Source organism: Carya illinoinensis, chromosome 5 (genome assembly GCF_018687715.1).
Source record: "Carya illinoinensis cultivar Pawnee chromosome 5, C.illinoinensisPawnee_v1, whole genome shotgun sequence".
NCBI lineage: Eukaryota > Viridiplantae > Streptophyta > Magnoliopsida > Fagales > Juglandaceae > Carya > Carya illinoinensis.
In genome coordinates, this window is record NC_056756.1 from 43,115,453 (window position 1) to 43,136,960 (window position 21,508).

A 21,508-nucleotide genomic window follows, 5' to 3' on the forward strand; every position below is an offset into this window, starting at 1 on the left:
CATTTGGATTATCATTCTATAAGATTATGTAAAAGAAAAAGAATCATATTTCATATTTCAATAAATTAATGAAACAAAATTAAATAATATTGAAATAAATTATGAAAAACAACGAGATCAATAATTTACAATATATATATCTTATTTTGTGATATATATCTATAATATATCTTTGATCTTTTTTAACCTCGGATTTTCTTGTTAATTACATGTGGAATAAGAAATGAGACGAAAATAGAGAGAATGAAATTCATAGGTATTTGTGTCGAGGAGATAAAAATCACTTTTTTGAGTGAGTATTTTATTTTGATAACTTAATTTCTGTAATTTTTTTTCGAGCAGAAAATATGTATTGCCCCCTTGAATTAACAAAAAATAAAATAGTGAATTATCAAAACTAATTTTCAAGAGATGAAAATACGGTTTAAAATTTTCCCACTAGGAGTTTATATGTAACACCCGTGTCTTTGTGGTGGGACTCTTTTAAAATAGTTTTTAGAAAAAGAGAAGGAAATTACTGATCATTTTAAAACTTTTTCTCTTTCCTTTCTAGGAAATTACTGATCAGTCAGGGAATAGCACTGGGTACACCGTCAGTATTACTCACCCAGCATTACAATTTGCAGTCTTTTGGTGCCCATTCATTTAGTCGTGGCCATTACATAATTTCATACATTAAACATTCAGACATTTCATTCATTTATTCAATCCTTTAATTTTCATTCCTTTCATCCATCAGTCTATTCATCGTTTAAAAGCATAGATTTAAACATCATCATTTAAAAGCATAACCTTAAACCTCAACAATAAAAGCATCCTTAAAAATCAGATACATGAGTATCATTGTAAACACCAGTTCATAACATCCTTAAACATGAATTCATGGCTCCACAAGATGTGTAAAGGTGTGCCAGAAAAGGCTACCCTTAACATTGCTATCCATAGCCCTTTATCCAAACGGGTACAGAGTATATTAATATCCCCAAGCTGAATGACAAACAAATGGTAATGGACGCATATGCATATGCCCTCCAAGGTTGCTTGCTTTCTCTCATTGCATTGAACTCAGCAATGAAGGCAGAGACAGTGCTCAGACATCCCAAGAATCCAAGTTGTATCCCCACTGCTACAGTATCAAAAGTCTGGCTACTCGCCTCCACCAGACATAAATTAAGATTTTAAAAACTTTCAAACTTGTTAATTGGACATGATTTGAGAAAATATCCCTAGTGTCATGTCTAAATGCTCGACATTTTGAAGGTTTCTGCATGTGAACGAGTGTTCTGTTCCAAATTGCCAAGAAGCTGACCGCTTTCATCCCAAGGGCAAGCGCTACCATGATACAAGCTGTAGAAACATTGGCAATCAGAGTTCCAAATGGCACCCATTTCAACAACCCTGCACTTCCTAATCCATGTCCATTGAGTCGGGCTAAGAACCACCTGATCCACACACCAGGAGGTCCAACAATGCAAGCCAACCACAACTAAGCGCCACTCCTGCCACTGCTAAACTCCTCCCTTAAAAGGGCTCCACTTACACCCCATAACAAGGCTAACATCAAAACCAGCACCATCATGACCGCCAAGTGACGCCTGCAGCTATTCACTCTCCAGTTGCTGCTACAACTACGAGTGTCATTTCCCGAACTTCCAATGTGCCTTGTTGGAAGCCACTTGAAACCCTTGGCGGTCTCCACCCCAAAAATAATGGAGTAAGCGGCAAGAAACAACCCTGCAAATATTCACAGAACCAGAGTGGAGACTGATCAAGGTTGGGCTTGAATAGACTCAAGCAGGTTATGCCTCAATTGAAATTCAAAACTACATACTGCTATTATAACATTGTTCTTACATTGCAGTTTTTACCTACAAGAAAACCAAGCACAACAAATACCCAGTAGTCGTCAACACTAAGATCAAGCATTTTTTGATTCCAAGCATTGAAAGTTGTTAGACTTTCCAAGTAACCAGTCGTCAATCCGATGGCTAAGATAGTCTGACACGCTGCATATGTCTGTTTTGAAAATGACACCCCACCATCCCATCAAGAATGAACCAAACTAAACAAAAAAAAAAAAAAAAACATGATTTGGATGAGAATATCTTCTAATCAAGTTTTTCAGATTTGAACACAAAATATAATATGTTAGGACTCTCAAGTCTTAAGGAGCTACTACAAAATTATATCATTTATCAAGACAAAACATGAATTTAAAGTTCTAATTTCTAAATCATTCACATCCTATCATCTAACAGACCCCTTTAGAGATGTCAATGATAGTTGCATTTGAGATACAAAATATGTATTTTTTAAGGGCTAGGCAAAACTTGGTTTAAACTCTCATAATTTCTCATCCAGTATTATAATTTGATTATAGAGTGTGACAAATACAAAAGTTCTAGAAGATGTTTAACCGTAATTGGTGAGAAAGTACCTCCTCAAAGTTGTATCTATACCTAGTGATTTCCTGGGATTCTTTTCTCGGTAACACAAGTTTTAGTCAATGAAATAACATTGAAACGAGACGTCCTGAATTTCAAATGTACAGGTGTCCACATGAACTTTTCTCTGGTGCTCACATAATAAGTGCCTTCTGTGTGCATGCACGTGTCAGAGAGAGAGATACCACATTAGATGGAAGGTCAAGGTACAAAATGTTTTTGTCACTTGTCAAGCAAATAACTCCAGGGCCAAACAACTTTCGCAATAAATACCTTGTCAAAAGCTGCACGATGCATCATGTTCATATCAGAATCTTGGTGATTATATTTACTACAATTAATGAAAAAACTAAAAGTGGCAGTTCTGTCTAGTTCAGAGTATACAGTAATTCCAAAATAAAACAGAGTATACAGTTCTGTCTAAAATTTACAATGTACGATAATTTTATTCATCACAAAACTATTAGGCTTGAATTTGAACCTCTCAAACTGTCTACAAAAATTAAGAATTCTTTACAATGAAGAAAACTATTTAATTGCTTCCGTGAGATTGGGCTGCTCATAACTCTTATCCTCTGAATGTCAGTCCACGCTTCTCATTAGAGGGCAGAGCTGCCCTCTCTCTAGAAAGAAAACAAATCGTTTCCTCGCCGTTGAGAGAGGTGGGAGCCTCTGCTCCTCCCTCCCTCCCTCCCTCCTCCCTTTAGTTTTTGTTCCTTTATTTTTCTATTTTCCTTTTTCGTCTGTTGTCTTGGCTCGGTTTGGTTTTGTGTTAGTCGACTCTTGCGTTTGTGGTGGTTAGCTCTTCGCCCCTAGTTTCAGTGCCTTCCTGGAGCGAGGATCACCGGTAAGGGCCCCGAAGGCGTGCGGAGAGGGCGCAATAGCTCATGGCCCCTGTTTACAGCGCCATCCTGAATCGAGGAGGGCTCCGAGCAATCCTGCGAGGTGGTGCTTTGCAGAGGAGACGTACGGTGAGGGCGAAATAGATAGGAGGTTTTGGACGGGTGAGAAGCTAGCTACCCTTTCTTGTTGAAACAAGGCGGACGGCGATGGGCTATGGTGAGGTGAGGATACGGCGGGGTGGCTCGACGGCAAGAGGCTTCATACGCTGTTTCGAAACAGAGTGATGGGGCTGCTGGTTTTTCTCTATCTGTTTCTGGCCGACGGTTTTAAGGGGCTAATCTAGGCATTGTGATCTTCCCGTGCCGTGTGGTGGTGATCGGCAGCAGCAGCTCACGCTGCATAGGAACAGAGAAGGAAGAAGGGGCGGCGGATGTAACGAAGAAACCCTAGTCCGATCCTTGGGCGCCTCTTTTGTTAGCGGTTTGGGCCCCCACGGGGATGTTGGGTCGTTGGTCTTGGGCTAGGCTTTCTGTTTTGCACAGCCCTTTACTGTTTTTGGTTTTGTTGTTCTGTATTTGTTTTTATTTTGTTTTAGCTATTATAAATAAAATATTGCCTGGTGTCCCACTCATTTTTAAAAGGAATGTGGGTTTTGTCCTACTCCTCTGTTGGAGGAATGTAGGTGTTGGTACTCTTCCTCTTAGGAGGAGAGAGTGTGGTTGTACTCCTCCTCTTTGGGAGGATGGAGCGTGGGTGTACCTCTCTTCTTCGGAAGAGAGGTCGTTTTGTCTCTGTTTCAACATAGAGATTTCTCCTTTGACTGCTGTCAAGAGAGGAGGTGTAGAAGTTTTAGACAATGTCCGTCACAAAGAAATTTGTTGACGGGGAAGCTCCTGAGCAGATGTGTTAGTTGGCTTATGGTCTGGTTTTTCAGTTTGTTAAGTCACAGTTGTAACTTCGTTTATAAATATATGCAGTGAAGCATTTTCTATCGAAAAAATAAAAAAGAACTCTTATCCTCTGGTCTTCATCTGGTTGCATCAAACTTCAATAATTAACATTACTATTGACAATTATATTCTAAGGAGACAACTTTTTGAGGGATATTATAGCGTTTGCTCTTCATGCATTAGGTTTGAAGAAGTTAGTTTCTGAATATATGTCATCAGGCAACAGAACCAAGCATCCATATCAAAATTACTCTAGAAAGAGTACCAAACAATAGACTTGAAAAAAAAATCACAAGGGCATCGTAACTCCAAAGCATATTGCATAAATCAAAAACCAAAACTAAAACGAGTACGTGCATGCATATACGTACATATCAAGTGAAAAGTAAATGGAAATTCTCATTTCTGATAGATAAGTAGTGGCATATTACCCCAAGAATCCCGAAAACAGCTAAATGAATGAGACATAAAATATAATCCAACAGCTTTGGCAACTCTTTCTTATCGTCCTGCATATAGACAAATGAAACATGAATATTGCTTGCTTGATCAGATCCTGGGAAAATAAACGTGTTTAAAGAATTAGTGACAAACAAATGAAAAACTGTTCAATGAAGGCTCACTAGCGTTTTGTCTTTGGAGCACACTATTGCATCTGTGGAAAGGGGAAAGTTGATTTCCTTTGAGAATGGCTAAACTGGGTGATTGTATTCAAGGAAACTGGGTCACGAGCCAAATAACCATAAGGATCTAACAGAGTATCCCCAGAAGTGGATGGAGCTACTCCATTCTGTACTGCATGATCAACAGAAAAACAGAGGCAGCTGCTCTGATCACTGTGTCTGTTGCACTGAAGACCCCGATCCCCAATATCTCCCACCTCCGAAACACTTTCATTTTCATCGTCATCGTCATCTATATTAGCATGTACAGCTGATGAAAAACGTATAGAACGCCTTCTTAACGAAGAAGTGGCACTGCTTGCATGACCATATGACTCCCTTCTTCTGTGTTCGAAGTCAGTAGTCCCATGATTCATGACTACCACCAGAACCACAAAGAATGATTCCTCCTCAAATAAATTCGAAAGCCACTGCAAAAAATTTGGATGCCGATTCAAAGTCCAAAATTATTTGAAAGTTACAATAATCCAGATGCTGCCCACAAATATTAAAACATCATTAGTGCTAATTCCTGTAGGCAGGTCAGAAGTACAGTATGTGCACGGAGGAAAATATTAAAGTTGGTGATGAAAGAATGAAAAAGGGAAATAACAGAGTGTAGGCAGAGTAGAAAGTTGAGGAATTGGAGAAGAAACTTTTATCTTACGTATTAAAGAATAAATGTACAATATGCCTTGCCATTTTATAGGCAGCTGAACAACAACAAAAACAAGGAATATTCTTTACAGCTCATCGTAACCAACTTAAAATAGAAAAATATTCTACTGTTGTGCTCATGAGTCATCCGTGAATTTCTTGTCTGGAGGAACCATAGGAACCTGAGGCGTTTCATGGGGTAATTTCAACATCCCTCCGCAAGATGGAGAGTATATGTTAATAACTCCCATCTTGGACAGAAGTCGAGTGAATGCAGGAGAATGTAAAGGCTTAATGAGCAGGTCTACTATTTGGAGATGTGAAGGAACATGGGCTGTTACTACTTGTCCATCTAATATTTTGTCTCGAACTAGATGACAATCTTGTTTGATGTGCTTTGTCTGTTCATGAAAGACGGGATTTGCCGCTATGTGAATCACTGCAAGATTATCACAATACAAAGTCATAGGCCTCGATACGTTAATGCTTAAATCATCAAGCAGGTATCACAGCCATGTAAGTTCACAGACCACGGTTGCCATCGCTCTATACTCGGATTCGGCAGAGGATCTTGACACGGTTGTTTACTTCTTGGATTTCCAAGATACAAGAGAACTTCCTAAGAAAACGCAAAAATCGGTAGTCGAACTCCGTGTGTCAGGACAATTTGCCCAACTCGCATCGGAATAAGCAATAAGTTCAAGTGTGGAATTGGCTAGGAAGAAAAGTCCCTACCCTGGAGTCCTTTTCACGTATCGGATTACTCTGAGGATTGCATCACAGTGAAGGACACGAGGTGCTTCCATGAATTGACTGAGTAGGTGCACACTTTAGCTTAAGTCTGGTCGTGTATGTGTGAGGTAAAGAAGCTTTCCAACTAGCTTTCTATACAGAGGAGGGTCTTTGAAGGCTTCACCTTCGTATTTGCTTAGTTTGACGTTGGGCTCCATAGGCAGGCAAGACAGTTTTGACTCTAGCATCCCAGTTTTTGCAAGGATGTCCAATGCGTATTTTTGCTGACATAACTGTATCCCCTTCTCTGAATGTCCCACCTCCATTCCAAGGAAATATTTCAGGCTTCCTAAATCCTTGATTTTGAACTTGGTTTCCAAAAACTTCTTCACAGCAGTAGTAGACGTGCTATCTGAGCTTAGCAAGACTATGTCATCTACGTATACGAGTAACGCCATGAATGAGTTTGCTGTAGACTTGGTGAACAAACTGTAATCGGCCTTGGATTGGATGAATTCGAATTCAGCCAAGGAAGACGTGAGTTTGTCATTCCACTGTTGTGAAGCTTGTCTCAGCCCATAAAGGCTTTTCTTCAAATGACACACTTGATTGGTCTTTGCGGCAGGATGTCCTAGAGGTGGTCGCATGTAAATTTCTTTGTCGAGCTCGCCATATAGGAAGGCGTCATTCACGTCAAGCTGTTGGAGATCCCATCCTTTTATAGCTGCCACTGCAAGAAGACATCGAATGGATACAATTTTAGCAACCAGAGAAAAGGTATCATGGAAGTCGATGCCTTCACATTGTGTAAATCCTTTGGTGACCAAGCGAGTTTTAGCTCGATCAATTGTTCCATCCACTTTGAATTTATATTTGTAAATCCACTTGCAGTCAACAGCTCTCTTTTCATGGGGTAAATCAACAATGGTCCAAGTCTTATTAAGCTCAAGAGCATTCAGCTCTTGCTTCATTGCCTCACGCCAAATGGGATCTTTGATGGCTTGGGTGTAAGATGCAGGCTCAGTGTTTGTGGATATGGAAGTAGTGAAAGCTTTAAATTGTGGTGAAAGAGAATTATAAGATAGAGATGAAGATAGAGGAAATAAAACCTGTGAAGTGCTCGAGGAAAAGGATGAACCTTGCATCTTGAATGTCAACTGGAGGGGTGCAACTGCAGTAACTTGTTGGCAATGAAAGTCATGTAAATAGGTAGGGCCACGTCTTGTTCTAGTTCAGCGATGGGGAGGTTTGAGGTTCAGGATTTTCAAAAGAGGAAATCGGGTTAGGGAGGTCTGGGTTGTTTTCTATGATATTAGGAGGAGGATCTGGTTGGATTGGTGTATCAGGAGTTGTTGGTAGATGATAAAACGTGTTTTGCAATGGCTGAGGTTCAAGAGAGGTAGGGGAGATTTCAAGTGTTTGTGAAGGAAATTTGTGAAAGGAATCTGGAGTGATGTTGGTGGAACGTTGCAATGTAAGGATGTGCTCATGGAATACGACGTCACGAGAAATAAATATTTGGTGAGTGGTTAAGTCGAGCAATTTGTACCCTCTGACACCATACAGATAGCCCAAAAATAAACACTTACGAGCTCGTGGATCAAATTTGTGGCGAGCATGGCTATGAGTTGATGCAAAACATAAACTCACGAAAGCACGCTAGTGAGAATATGAAGGTTTGGTGTGATAGAGGGCTTCAAAGGGTGATTTGTAATCAAGAAGTGGTGTTGGTGTCCGATTTATCAAATAAATTGTTGTTAATACAAACTCGTTCCAATATTTCATAGGAAGACCGGATTGGAATTTTAAGGCTCTTGCCACGTTTAAAATGTGTTGGTGCTTTCTTTCAGCTAAGGCGTTTTGTTGTGGGGTGGCAACACATGTAAGTTGATGTAGAATGCCTTTATTTTGATAAAAGAGAGGCATTAAAAACTCAGCTCCATTGTTAGTCCTAATGATTTTAACAGTGGTCTCAAACTGGGTTTCAACAAGTGAACAAAAATTTTGGAGAGAAATCTGTGCTTCAGACTTAGCTTTCAATAAATAAATTCATGTACATCTAGTGAACTGATCAACGATGCTTAAGAAATATTTTGAGCCGTCATTGGCCTATATTTGATTGGGACCCCATATATCAGCTGATATAAGATCAAAAGGTTTGTTCACTTTGGTGATGGATTGAGGGAAAGATAATTTGTGTTGTTTGGCCAAAGGACAGATACTACAAGGAGGAGTTTTGCTAGCCGAAAGCTTAACATGATTTTCATTTATATCATTCAAAACGTGCTGAGTCATGAAGCTATGTCCAAGCCAGTAATGCCACAAAGTAAAGTCATCAAATTTTGTATTAACAGCAGTATTGACATATTTTGAGGGAAGTAAAGTAGAAAAAAAAATTTAGAGTAGTCGGGATAGGTTTTTGGAGCTGCAAGTGATACAAGCCATCATGCACTTTACCCTGTCCAGTGATTTGGCAGAGATAAGATTAAAAGAAAAAACTGGGACACATAGAACATTTTGGAGAATTAAATGGGGCGAAAGAAGAATATCGCCAATGTGGGTAGCGGCAGTAGAGGTGCCATTAGCCAACTTGACCACATGATTGACTCGTTTGATGTTGTGTGTGAAAAAATTTGGGCTGTAGACCATGTGGTATGTAGCACCAGTGTCGGTAATCCATGGTGTGGATTGTCGATACGTGTTATGGCATGTAAATGCTGATAAACAAAGTGGTGTACCAGACATGGAACTAGCTGTTTGGTCAGAAATGATGGTTTGGACGTGATTAACCGCAACAGGAGTAAGAGACTCTGGTGTTGGCTGTAGTAAGGCAAGAAGTCAACTGTATTGCTCCTGAGTAATAGGTGAGCCATTGTTGACTTGCTCCTGCTCAAGAGAAATATTGTTAGCATACGATTTATTATTGAAACTATTTTTGTGTCCAGGAGGGAAATCATGTAATTTATAGCATTTGTCTTTGGTGTGGCCTGAGATGAGACGGTGAGAACAAATAGGGAGGTTTGGATTCACCTTGAAGCACCGTTCCAAAGAATGTCCAGTGGTGTTGCAGTGAGAGCAAAACAGGCGGTCTTTGCAAGTAGAGGACCGATTTCGCGGATAAGGTCCTCATGTGGCCATTGCGACTGGAGCTGGAAGGGAATGGAGCTGTCAGCGTCATTCTTCTTGTTGAACTAAAGAAAGGATTCGATTCAAGATAGGAAGAGGATCATATAGCAAAAGTTGGGCACGAATGGAGTCATAGGAGTCCTGCAGTCTCATAAAAAACTGCATCACCTTGCTGCGATGGTGGTAGTCCATCAGAGTTTTTACCCAGCCACAAGTGCATATTGGCATTGGTTCATAAATCTCGATTTCATCCCAAGAACCTTTTAGTTTGTTGTAGTAGAGGCTCACAGAGTCATCAGCCTGAACCAAAGAGGAAATGGCTTTCGTGCGTTGGAAAATGCGAGGAGCACTTTGGATGGAGAAGCGTTCACGAAGGTCATTCCATACGTTTGCTACAGTATCAGCGTGAGCAATGGTGGATCTGTGTTCAAGGCTAACAGAGTGTTGAATCCAAGCAATGAGCATGTCATTGCAGCGTTCCCATGCAGTGAAGAGAGGATGTGATGGATCAATGGGTTTAGAAAGTTACCATTAATGAATCCTAGGTTGTTTTTGATGTTGAGAGCACGCCTCATTGTTCGAGCCCAGGTGACATAGTTTTTGGTTGTGAGGAGTTCAGGAACTAGCATCGAAGAAGTACCCTCACCAGGTTGAATGAAATATGGACTTGCTGGATGATGCGGATTGCCCTCAGGATTGGGAGGGGTTGGCATGTTTGTATTGTTTTGGGGGTTGGCTTCCCGAGCGGGAGAGGTCTGCATGGTTGTATTGGTTTGGGATTTGTTTGGCTCAAATCTCTGATACCATATTAAAGTTGGTGCTGAAAGAATGAAAAAGGGAAATAATAGAGTGTAGGCAGAGTAAAAAGTTGAGGAATTGGAGAAGAAACTTTTATCTTACGTATTAAAGAATAAATGTACAATATGCCTTGCCATTTTATAGGCAGCTGAACAACAACAAAAATAAAGAATATTCTTTACAGCTCATCGTAACCAATTTAAAATAGAAAAATATTCTACTGTTGTGCTCATGAGTCGTTCGTGAATTTCTTGTCTGGAGGAACCGTAGGAATCTGAGGCGTTTTATGGGGTAATTTCAACAGAAAAAGTGATGCGACCGATTTTGGCTCCTTTTGGAAAAAGTAAAGTTTGAAAATATCTTTTTAAGAGTTGATAAACTCTTATCTTTTTGCATCTAAGTTCTGCTAGTCATGCCATTAGAGAGACGAAGACAGACAGAATAAATAATTACATACGGTTGTCCAAGCATTTCAATATGCTGAATATTATATGTTTACCTTCAAGAAATCCACTTAGATGAACATCTCAACACTTGTTGAGAACATGCACATGATGAATGACGTCTATGGCTTTAATTTTAGATAATTTGGAACACGTATATTGTTTGGGAATTTGTTTGGCTCAAATCTTTGATACCATATTAAAGTTGGTGCTAAAAGAATGAAAAAGGGAAATAACAGAGTGTAAGTAGAGTAGAAAGTTGAGGAACTGGAGAAGAAACTTTTATCTTACGTATTAAAGAATAAATGTACAATATGCCTTGCCATTTTATAGGCAGCTGAACAAAAATAAATAAATAAAGAATATTCTTTACAGCTCATCGTAACCAACTTAAAACAGAAAAATATTCTACTTCTGTGCTCATGAGTCGTCCGTGAATTTCTTGTCTGGAGGAACCGTAGGAACCTGAGGCGTTTCATGGGGTAATTTCAACAGAAAAAGTGATGTGACCGATTTTGGCTCCTTCTGAAAAAAGTAAAGTTTGAAAATATCTTTTTAAGAGTTGATAAACTCTTATCTTTTTGCATCTAAGTTCTGCTAGTCATGCCATTAGAGAGACAAAGACAGACAAAATAAATAATTACATACGGTTGTCCAAGCATTTCCATATGCTGAATATTATATGTTTACCTTCAAGAAATCCACTTAGATGAACATCTCAACACTTGTTGAGAACATGCACATGATGAATGATGTTTATGGCTTTAATTTTTGATAATTTGGAACACGTATATTGTCAGCTCATCCGTTTTTGAGCATGATTGCCATAAGATGAAGACATTCGAATGTTCAAGCACTGGCCATTAGCTTTCATGTCATGCATTGCACAACATTGACCTTGTGAAAAAAAATGTTTTCTTAAAAGGTAAATAATAGTAGTAGTTGTGAGTATATAAATGTCGTGTAATTACTTAAAAATAAGTAAATACATATGAGACTCACATTAAAATAAATTAATTTTTTAATAATAAGTTTTACTCTTTTTAAAACGACTGCACGGCGTTTGTATACTCAATAACTATATGTAGCATTACTCAATCAAAATACTTGCGTTTGTTTGAGAGTGAAAAACACAATTATTATTTAAATAATTTATGATTTTAAAAACTGAAAAATAACTAACAAAATGCATATTTGGTCTTTTTGATTGATACCTATATAGCTTCTTCTATATAAGAGCACTGACATTAGCTTAGTCATATGTCTAGATTATCTAAAATTTACCTAAGATGTAAAATAAAATTATAAAAAAAATGGTGTGTATGGGAATAGTCAAGTATAAGTCATCTAAATTATGAGTTATAGTAGTTGTCTATATATATAAGTAAATAGTAACTTTAGCCATCTTATATAAATTTTTTATGTAAGTAAAATTTTCACTTCACCTCTTTTCACAATTTCTAGATTTTTACATATTTTGATTTCTAGGTTGGAGGATATAAGTATGAACATATATTTGATGTTTTGTGTCTTAGAATGAAATTAATTTAGACTTAGTTTGGATACAAAAGTGGTTTCATTTCATCTCATCTTTACAACTCTCTTTTAGTTTTGAGGTTTGTGCGTCTACTTACAATTAAATTCTCATCCATTTGGATTGTCATTCTATAACATGATGTAAAAGAAAAAGAATCATATTTCATATTTCAATAAATTAATGAAACAAAATTAAAAACTATTAAAATAAATTATGAAACAATGACTCAATGAGAATATTATTTTGTGATATATATCTTTCATCTTTAATTTTGAACCTCTGATTTTCTTGTTAATTACGTGTGAATTAAGAAATGAAATGAAAACAGAGAGAATGAAATTCACAAGTATTTGTAAATCACTAGAATTAAAAAATATATATATATATATTTATATATAAGAACTAATTTTCAAGAGATGAAAATGCGGTTTAAAATTTTCCCGCTGGGAGTATAGAGTTGAAGGAACTAAATGATTTACAAAAATTAAAAGTAAATTGTTAAATACACCAGTACTATAGCCTATAGGTGATCCTTTCAATAAAAAAAAATAATACTACTCATTATCTTAATTCTCACCATCCAACGATATGACTTAGATCATGATAAATTTATAAATGAAATATAATAAATAGTCTCTAATCATCTAATGTCACATCATAAGATGATGAGAGAGTGATAAAAAAATGATAATAAATAGATTTTTTTTTCTTAATTAAAATAGGGTTAGCTTTAGATTTTGTCACCATGCTACTACTCTAGCGACTTAAATTAAAATTTGACAAAACTTGTGTCACATATTTCATCAGCCATTTCAAAACACTGAAATTATTGACCCATTGACATACGTTTTATTGGAAAGAAAAAAAGAAAAAAGATGGGGGGTTTTAGGGTGGATTGGATACAATGACAGATGACTAGGTGAGGGGATCTCTATATCACCTTCATCACGAGTTCGCAACCAAAGAATGGATCCTTCACTTAGGGCCTGTTTGTGGTATTGGTAAGAGTCTTAAATAAATATTTAAATAGTCTTAAAAGCTCTTTAATGAAAAATTAAGTTATTTTAAAATTACATATTAAATTATTTTTAATCTTAAATAAGTTAAAAGTAAGTTCGAAGAAAACCATCATTTCTGGATAATGCAAAACATAATTCGAATTTTTAAAAGACTATCAATAGACGAAGATACACATACAAATTTAAGATAGTTATAACTTTCAAACTTTTAAAGATATAGTCACAATCTTTAAAAATTCAAATAATCGTCATTTCTACATCATAAATAACTTTTTAAATTTGTTTCCAAATATTTTAAAGTGCTTTAAACATATAGTTTCCAAACAATAAATTGCTTTTTAATATTAGAATTTCTTACTTAAATTATAAGCCATAAGCCTTAAAACTATAAGCTATATTTTTCACTACAATTTCAAATATGTACTTAGCCACGCTTAAGCAACCCCCCCCCCCCCCCCCCCCCGCTGAAGCCCTCTACCACTGAACCACTATCTATTGCTTATTTTCTTCTCTTTTTTATTTTATTTCAAAATTTGTTTTAATTTTTTGTTAATGAAGATGCTGACATAAATATTTTGTATATGTATAAATTTGTTTTCTAGTTCAAGTCATTAGATGACTTTAGGCTTTGTTTCCAAAGATTTTACCTGTTTCTAGCAATGCTAAATACAATTTCAGAGATTTCTTGCCCGCTTTCTTTTAAAAAAAAAAAAAAAACTAAAAATTGAATCTATTATAAAAATGTGAATTTTTTGACGTGAGTCATTGATTTGCCCCACTTTCTACAAAAGGAGAACGCGACTAACTCGTATTGTGATTGTACACCATTTCATTTTCTTTTCTTTCTCCTTGCGCATTTCTTATTATTTGGTAGCAAGTAAAACCATCATTCCTCATTTTGGGTATTTATTACAATGAATCTTTCTGTTTAAGGACTTTTTGAAATTAATCTGAATGAAAACTTTCATAGAGAGTCCAACAGGGCATTTTAGAAACTGGAGCAGCTCAACGGCTCCACTAGATGCGTAAGGGTGTGCCAGAAAAGGCTAGCCTTAACATTGCTATCCATAGCCCTTTATCCAAACGGGTACAGAGTATATCAATGTCCCCAAGCTGAATGACAAGCAAATGGTAATGGACGCATATGCATATGCCCTCCAAGGCCGCTTGCTTTCTCTCATTGCATTGAACTCAGCAATGAAGGTAGAGACAGTACTCAGACATCCCAAGAATCCAAGTTGTATCCCCGCTGCTACAGTATCAAAAGTCTGGCTACTCGCCTGCACCAGACATAAATCAAGATTTTAAAAACTTTCAGACTTGTTTAGGATATGATTTGATAAAATATCTTTTATGTCATGTCTAAATGCTCGACATTTTGAAGGTTTCTGCATGTGAACAAGTGTTCTGTTCCAGATTGCCAAGAAGCTTACCGCTTTCTTCCCAATGGCAAGCGCTGCCATGATACAAGCTGCAGAAACATTGGCAATCAGAGTTCCAAATGGCACCCATTTCAACAACCCTGCCCTTCCTAATCCACGTCCATTAAGTCGGGCTAAGAACCACCTGATCCACACACCAGGAGGTCCAACAATGCAAGCCAACCACAGCTGAGCACCATTGCTACCGCTGCTAAACTCCTCCCTCAAAAGGGCTCCACTTACACCCCATAACAAGGCTAGCATCAAAATCAGCACCACCATAACCGCCAAGTGACGCCTGTAGGTGTTCGCCCTCCAGTTGCTGCTAGAGCTACGGGTGTCATTTCCTGAACTTCCATTTTTTCTTGTTAGAAGCCACCTGAAACCCTTGGCTGTCTCCACCCCAAAAATAATGGAGTAGGCCGCAAGAAACAACCCTGCAAATAATCACGAGGTTATGAACTATCATCATACTTTTTAAGTTCACAGAACCAGAGTGCAAACTGATCGTTGTTGGGTTTGAATAGGCTCAAGCAGGGGATATGCCTCAATCGAAATTCAAAACTACATACTGCTATTATAACATTGTTCTTACAGTGCAATTTTTACCTACAAGAAAACCAAGCACAACAAATACCCAATGGCCATCAATACTAAGATCAAGCATTTTCTGATTCCAACCACTGAAAGTTGTCAGACTTCCCAAGTAACCAGTCGTCAATCCGATAGCTAGATAGTCTGACATGCTGCATATGTCTGCTTTGAAAATGACACCCCACCATCCCATCAAGAATGAACCAACCTAGACAAATGCAAAAAAAATCATGATTTGAATGAGAATATCTTCTGATCAAGTCTTTCAGATTTGAACACAAAATCTAATATGAGAGGACACTCAATTCTTAAGGAGCTGCTACAAAATTATATCATTTATCAAGGCAAAGCAAGAATTTGAAGTTCTAATTTCTAAATCCTTCGCATCCTGTCATCTGACAGACCCCATTAGAGATGCCAGGGATAGTTGCGATTGGGATACAAAATATGTATTTTTTGAGGGCTAGGCAAAACTTCCTTTAAACTCTCATAATTTCTCACCCAATATTATAATTTCATTATGGAGTGTGACAAGGACAAAAGTCACTCCTCTAGAAGATGTTTAACCGTAACTGGTGAGAAAGTGCCTCCTCAAAGTTGACTCTATACCTAGTGATTTCCTGGGATTCTTTTCTTGGTAACACAAGTTTGTCGATGAAATAACATTGAAACGAGACACGTCATGAATTTCAAATGTACAGGTGTCCACATGAACGTTTCTCTGGTGCATCCATAAGAAGTGCCTTCCGTGTGCATGCAAGTGTCACAGAGAGAGAGAGAGAGAGAGAGAGACCATATTAGATGGAAGGTCAAGGTACAAAATGTTTTTGTCACTTGTCCAGCCAATAACTCCAGGGCCAAACAACTTTTGCAGTAAATACCTTGTCAAAACCTACACAATGCATCATGTTCATATCAGAATCTTGTTGATTATACTTACTGGAAATCTACAATTTAATGAGAAACGTAAAAGTGGCAATTCTGTCTAGTTCAGAGTACACATAAATTCCAAGCAGCCCCAGGCAAGTAAAACTAAAATTTACAATGTACGATAATTTTATTCATCACAAAACAGAGCTGGTAGTCCAAATTATTAGACTTGAATTTGAACCTCTCAAACTGTCTACAAAAATTAAGATCTTCTTATAACTGAAGTAAAGAATTCTTTAAAATGAAGAAAACTATTTAATTGCTTCCGTGAGATTGGTCTGCTCAGAAAAATTATTATTGACAATTATATTCTAAGGGGACAACTTTTTTAGGGATATTATAGCGTTTGTTCTTCATATATTAGGTTTAAAGAAGTTAGTTTCTGACTATATGTCATCAGGCAACAGAGCCAAGCATCCGTATCAAAATTACTCTAGAAAAGAGTACCAAACAATAGACTTGAAAAAAAAAAAAAAAACACAAGGGCATCGTAACTCCAAAGCATATTGCATAAATCAAAAACCAAAACTAAAACGAGTACGTGCATGCATATATGTAAATATCAAGTGAAAAGAAAAAGGAAATTCTCATCTCTGATAGATAACTAGTGGCATATTACCCCAAGAATCCCGAGAACAGCTAAATGAATGAGACATAAAATATAATCCAACAGCTTTGGCAACTCTTTCTTGTCGTCCTGCATATAGTCAAATGAAACTTGAATGTTGCTTGCTTGATCAGATCGGGGGAAAATAAACCTGTTTAAAGAATTACTGCTAAACAATTGACAAACTGTTTAATGAAGGCTCACTAGCGTTTTGTCGTTGGAGCACACTATTGCATCTGTGGAAAGGGGAGAGATGATTTCCTCTGGCAATGGCGAAACTGGGGTGATTGTATTCAAGGAAAGAGGATCACGAGCCAAATAACCATAAGGATCTAACAGAGTATCCCCAGAAGTGGAAGGAGCTACTCCATTCTCTAATGCATGATCAACAGAAAAACGGAGGCTGCTGCTCTGATCACTGTGCCTGTTGCTGTGAAGAGCCCGATCCCCAATATCTCCCACCTCCGAAACACTTTCATTTTCATTGTCATCGTCATCTATATTAGCATGTACAGCTGATGAAAAACTTATAGAACGCCTTCTTAACGAAGAAGTGGCACTGCTTGCACGACTATATGACTCACTTCTTCCGTGTTCAACGTCAGTAGTCCCATGATTCATGACTCTACCACCAGAACCACAAAGAATGATTCCTCCTCAAATAAATTCGAAAGCCACTGCAACAAATTTGGATGCTGATTCAAAGATCAAAATTATTTGAAAGTAACAATAATCCAGATGCTGCCCACAAATATTAAAACACATTACAGCTAGTTCCAGTAGGCAGTTCACAACTACAGTATGTGCACTGAGGAAAAAGTGATGCGACCAATTTTGGTTGCTTTTACGAAAAGTAAGGTTTGAAAATATTTTTTTAAGAGTTGATAAACGCTCATCTTTTTGCATCTAAGTTCTGCTAGTCATGACATTAGAGAGACAAAGACAGAATAAATAATTGCATACGGTTGTCCAAGCATTTCAATATGCTGGATATTATGTGGTTACCTTAAGAAATCCACTTGGATGAACATCTCAACGCTTGTTGAAAGCATGCACATGTTCAAGCCCTGGCCATTACATGTACCAAATAATGGAAAGATATGCGAATGATAATGACGAAAGATAGATAATAGAAAAAATAGGACTTTTTGGATCACTAGGCTGGGAAATGTAAATAGAATTCTGGGTTTTAAGTACAGAACGCATGAGAGCACTAGTAGTGGGCTCAACAAACTTTAGATAAAATTTAACTAAAGTTTTCACTTTTACAAATTTTAGCTAGTCACTTTTTATAAGACCAAATAATAGGCTCAATAAATCTTTCACTATTCTATTAAAATATTGATTTTGAACTTTTTATTGAATTTTAATTCTAATTGTAATTTAAATATGATTATATTAAATATTATAGTTGTATTAAAGTTTATTGTTGTATTAAAATTTATGGTTATATTATTGTTGTATTTTACTCTAAAAATATTTTACTAGTAGTTTTGGCTCTAATATGGAAGAATATTTTACTCTAAAGAATATTTTAATATTATGGAAGAATATTTTACTCTAAAAATATTATTTAACTAGTGGTTTTGGCTCAATAAATTTAACTAAATAAAAGATTGATGACTAAATTTACTGTATATTTGTTTAGTCTATTGTAGATATTTTTTTTCATATTTTAACTATTTTTTAGTTATAATTTGACTTTGTTCAACCAATACGAATGCTAAGAACAAGTGATCCCACCTACTCTAGATCTTATGTGACAAGAGGTCAAATTTAAAAACTTCACGAGAAATGATACTAGTTTGCACATGCGGTCAGCAAAATAGATTCTTTGCACATTTTTCTAACGACGTCATGTACTACCTCACCCCAATATAACCCACGCAACTAACGTAGGAATAGTGGAGCTGTAGGAGGTGGTCATCGTGAAGAGGATTTACAGTAATTTTATTTTTTTTATAAGTAAAATAAGATTCTATTGAAGTAAATAAGTAGGCGTTGCCCAAGTGATTGACGGTATTACTTATTTCTTAAAACTCAGTGTTGGACATAAGATAATAGCTATTTTGGTCTCGCTAAACCAACAGTAGACTTATCTTAAATATGTGGAAAATAACTCGCATATTATATACAACAGTCAGGATTGTCAACTGAGAATTTCTTTCGACTTCTTTCAATATTTTTTTTCACTTGTATTCCACACATCTTTACACCAAAAAAATCTTCAGATAATTTTCATCAGAACATCTTACCTCTTTTTTTAAACAAACAAAAATTAAAACAACTTTTCCAAATCAGAAAAAAAAAAAAACTCCCACAAAAATTTCCTTATCATCACTTTTTCAAAATCGGATAAAAATATATCTCAAAAACTTTTCTCCATCCAAACATTTTTTTAATGAGAAATCCAAAGTGAAACTTTTCCGTGCCTTTTCCATTCGATAAAACATTAATCTTCAAAGCAATTGGATAAATAATTTAAAGAACCAACCTGAAAAGCTGAACTGTATCGATTACAAGATCATATTACACCATGAAAAGCTGAGTAAAAACTTTTACAGTTTACTTTGGTAATATATTTAATTTAATGCGTGATTGCGAAGAAACAGAATAATTAATGAGAGACGGAGAGAGAAGAAATACCAGGGAAGCCGCGGAGACCGAAGAGAGTCAAACACGAACAACCGGCAAAAACTCTCGAGCTTTTCGTTCAACGCGCAGAGATGTTCCCGAGGGAGGTAACGGGGAAGATATTAGAGAGAAGAATGAAAGAGAAGGGAAAGTTTGAATCTCAGAGCTATGAAAATGAGATCGAAGCGCCCGTCGCTAGACGTCGGACCCTTCTCGGAAAACAGGTCGTTCGAAAAGGAAGGCAGCGATGGGCTTTAGGCGATTGGACGTCCAGGTTACTTTGGAGAAAATGAAAATGAGATGGAGAAGATGAGCTTGAGAAGATGGAGCCGTGGCGGCTACGGCGGTTTGAGGGTGCAGCTGCGAGCCATAAAATCGTAATGGATTTCAACGATCGGCTCCTCACCCGTAAAAGAACTAATCTAACGGCTAAAACTCTGCCATGTCAAGCTATATAAGACTAAAGAGCGGCAGGCGTTAATACGAACGCGGCGGTACTACAGTCAAGGACAAACAATAGCGAAAAATGCTACCGACTGAGATGGCAGATGCCACGTGGCTAACCTCCCCGAGAATCATGTTGATGATGATTGGAAAATAGGATTCGCTCATCCTAATAAAAGGAAGACACATGACATGTTCTAAGGCTGTTAAGTAATGAAGTTTTTTTCTTATTTTTCAAAAAATAAAAAATAAAATCATAATACTTTAAAATTTAAAAAAGAAATATGGGCGAAGAGGAAATCAAAAGCCATCATGCATGGAGGGCCGAAATGTTGGCGGTTCTATTCAGGTGACCCATGAGGGCGGAACAACGTGGGTATTGTAAATATAAAGTTTAATTTCTAATGCAAATCAATGAAAAAAGCAAAAGTGTTGGAAATTGGCGACGCGTGGCTAATAAGGAGAGAAAAATGTTTTAATTTTAAATTAAATCTACATCCTCACGTATTTTAATATGATATATTAAATTATAAAATTAATTTTATTATAAAGTAGATTCTATCATATCAAATAAAATTATATTATTTTATAAATTTATTTTTACAGATTTTATAAAATAAAAATAATAATATTTATAATTTTAAAATATATAACCATTATATAATTAATTTTAAAAAAATAAATAAATACATAATTTATATGATAATAAAATTAATTTTTTAATAATAAATTATATTTTTTTAAAACTTATATAATATTTACGTAATCTTATCTACGAGTGTATTATGCATAAAGGAATGGCCTACGAAGATAGAAACAATGGATGGCATAGAAAAGAAAGGCCTCTGGTTCAGCTCCAATTCTTTAATTCATCTGCTCTACTTTTTGGCCTTTAGGTTGGTTCTTTGGATATGAAAGGGCCATCTATCTGCGTCGGTGGTGGGACGGGAATCTTTTTTTAACTAGTTTCATGTCATCATTGTCATGCATTGCACGACATTGCCTTTTTGAAAAAGACCGTTTTGTTTTGAGATAGTGATAAGAATTTTAAATTTAAAATGAGAAATTAAAATATTATTTTTAATATTATTATTATTTTTAAATTTATAAAACTTATATTGGTATTTGAAAAAGTTTAATTGTTTATTATATTTTATATGAAAATTTAAAAAAGTTGTAATAATAAGATGAGAATTTTAAATTTGAGATGAGATTTCTTTACCCCCAAACCTGTCTTTAAATATTTGAATGTTTCAACTTTCTCTTGTTCACGTCAGGACCATTCATGTTATTTCACGATTTATATGGGGGAAGTTTTGAATAAGGACGGAAAAAAAAAAACCAAGCAAATCGGTAAATCAAATCAGACCAGACTAAACTGATATGATCGGTTTGATTTTAAGTTTGGTTCAATTTGATACCAGTTTTATTTTTTTTTTTAAATCAGTCAAAATTAGTCTGATTTTATTTTTTATTTTTTAAATCAGAACAGACCGGACCGGTTTATATATATTTTTTAATTTTTTCTATTGTATATAATATTTATATATAATATATAACTACATATAAAATAGTTTTATATTATATGATAAATTATTAATTAATATAATATTAAATTTTAAAATCTTATATTATTTTGTTTATTGTATTTATAGTTATACTAATAT

General features: G+C 36.1%; 1 protein-coding gene and 1 pseudogene across 5 annotated transcripts; both read right to left on the minus strand.

Moving 5' to 3' along the window:
- Nucleotides 1-793: 793 nt before the first annotated feature.
- LOC122311074 lies at nt 794-9,162 on the minus strand (annotated as a pseudogene).
- A 4,920-nt stretch (nt 9,163-14,082) lies between these two features.
- Nucleotides 14,083-19,991, minus strand: LOC122311073 (fluoride export protein 1). 5 transcript variants are annotated; one of them, XM_043125436.1, is made up of 8 exons: nt 19,410-19,990; nt 17,769-17,830; nt 16,968-17,440; nt 16,776-16,853; nt 16,020-16,118; nt 15,242-15,434; nt 14,645-15,069; nt 14,083-14,491 (listed from the first exon to the last, which is right to left on the minus strand). In XM_043125436.1, exons 3-8 carry the CDS (start codon nt 17,382-17,384, stop codon nt 14,273-14,275), a joined length of 1,431 nt encoding a protein of 476 aa, XP_042981370.1. In that variant the 5' UTR covers nt 17,385-17,440; nt 17,769-17,830; nt 19,410-19,990; the 3' UTR covers nt 14,083-14,272. The 5 variants fall into 5 exon arrangements, with proteins under 5 accessions (XP_042981370.1, XP_042981368.1, XP_042981369.1 ...); XM_043125434.1 differs by lacking the exon at nt 17,769-17,830; XM_043125435.1 differs by lacking the exon at nt 17,769-17,830 and having other exon boundaries at nt 16,968-17,458.
- Nucleotides 19,992-21,508: the final 1,517 nt, after the last annotated feature.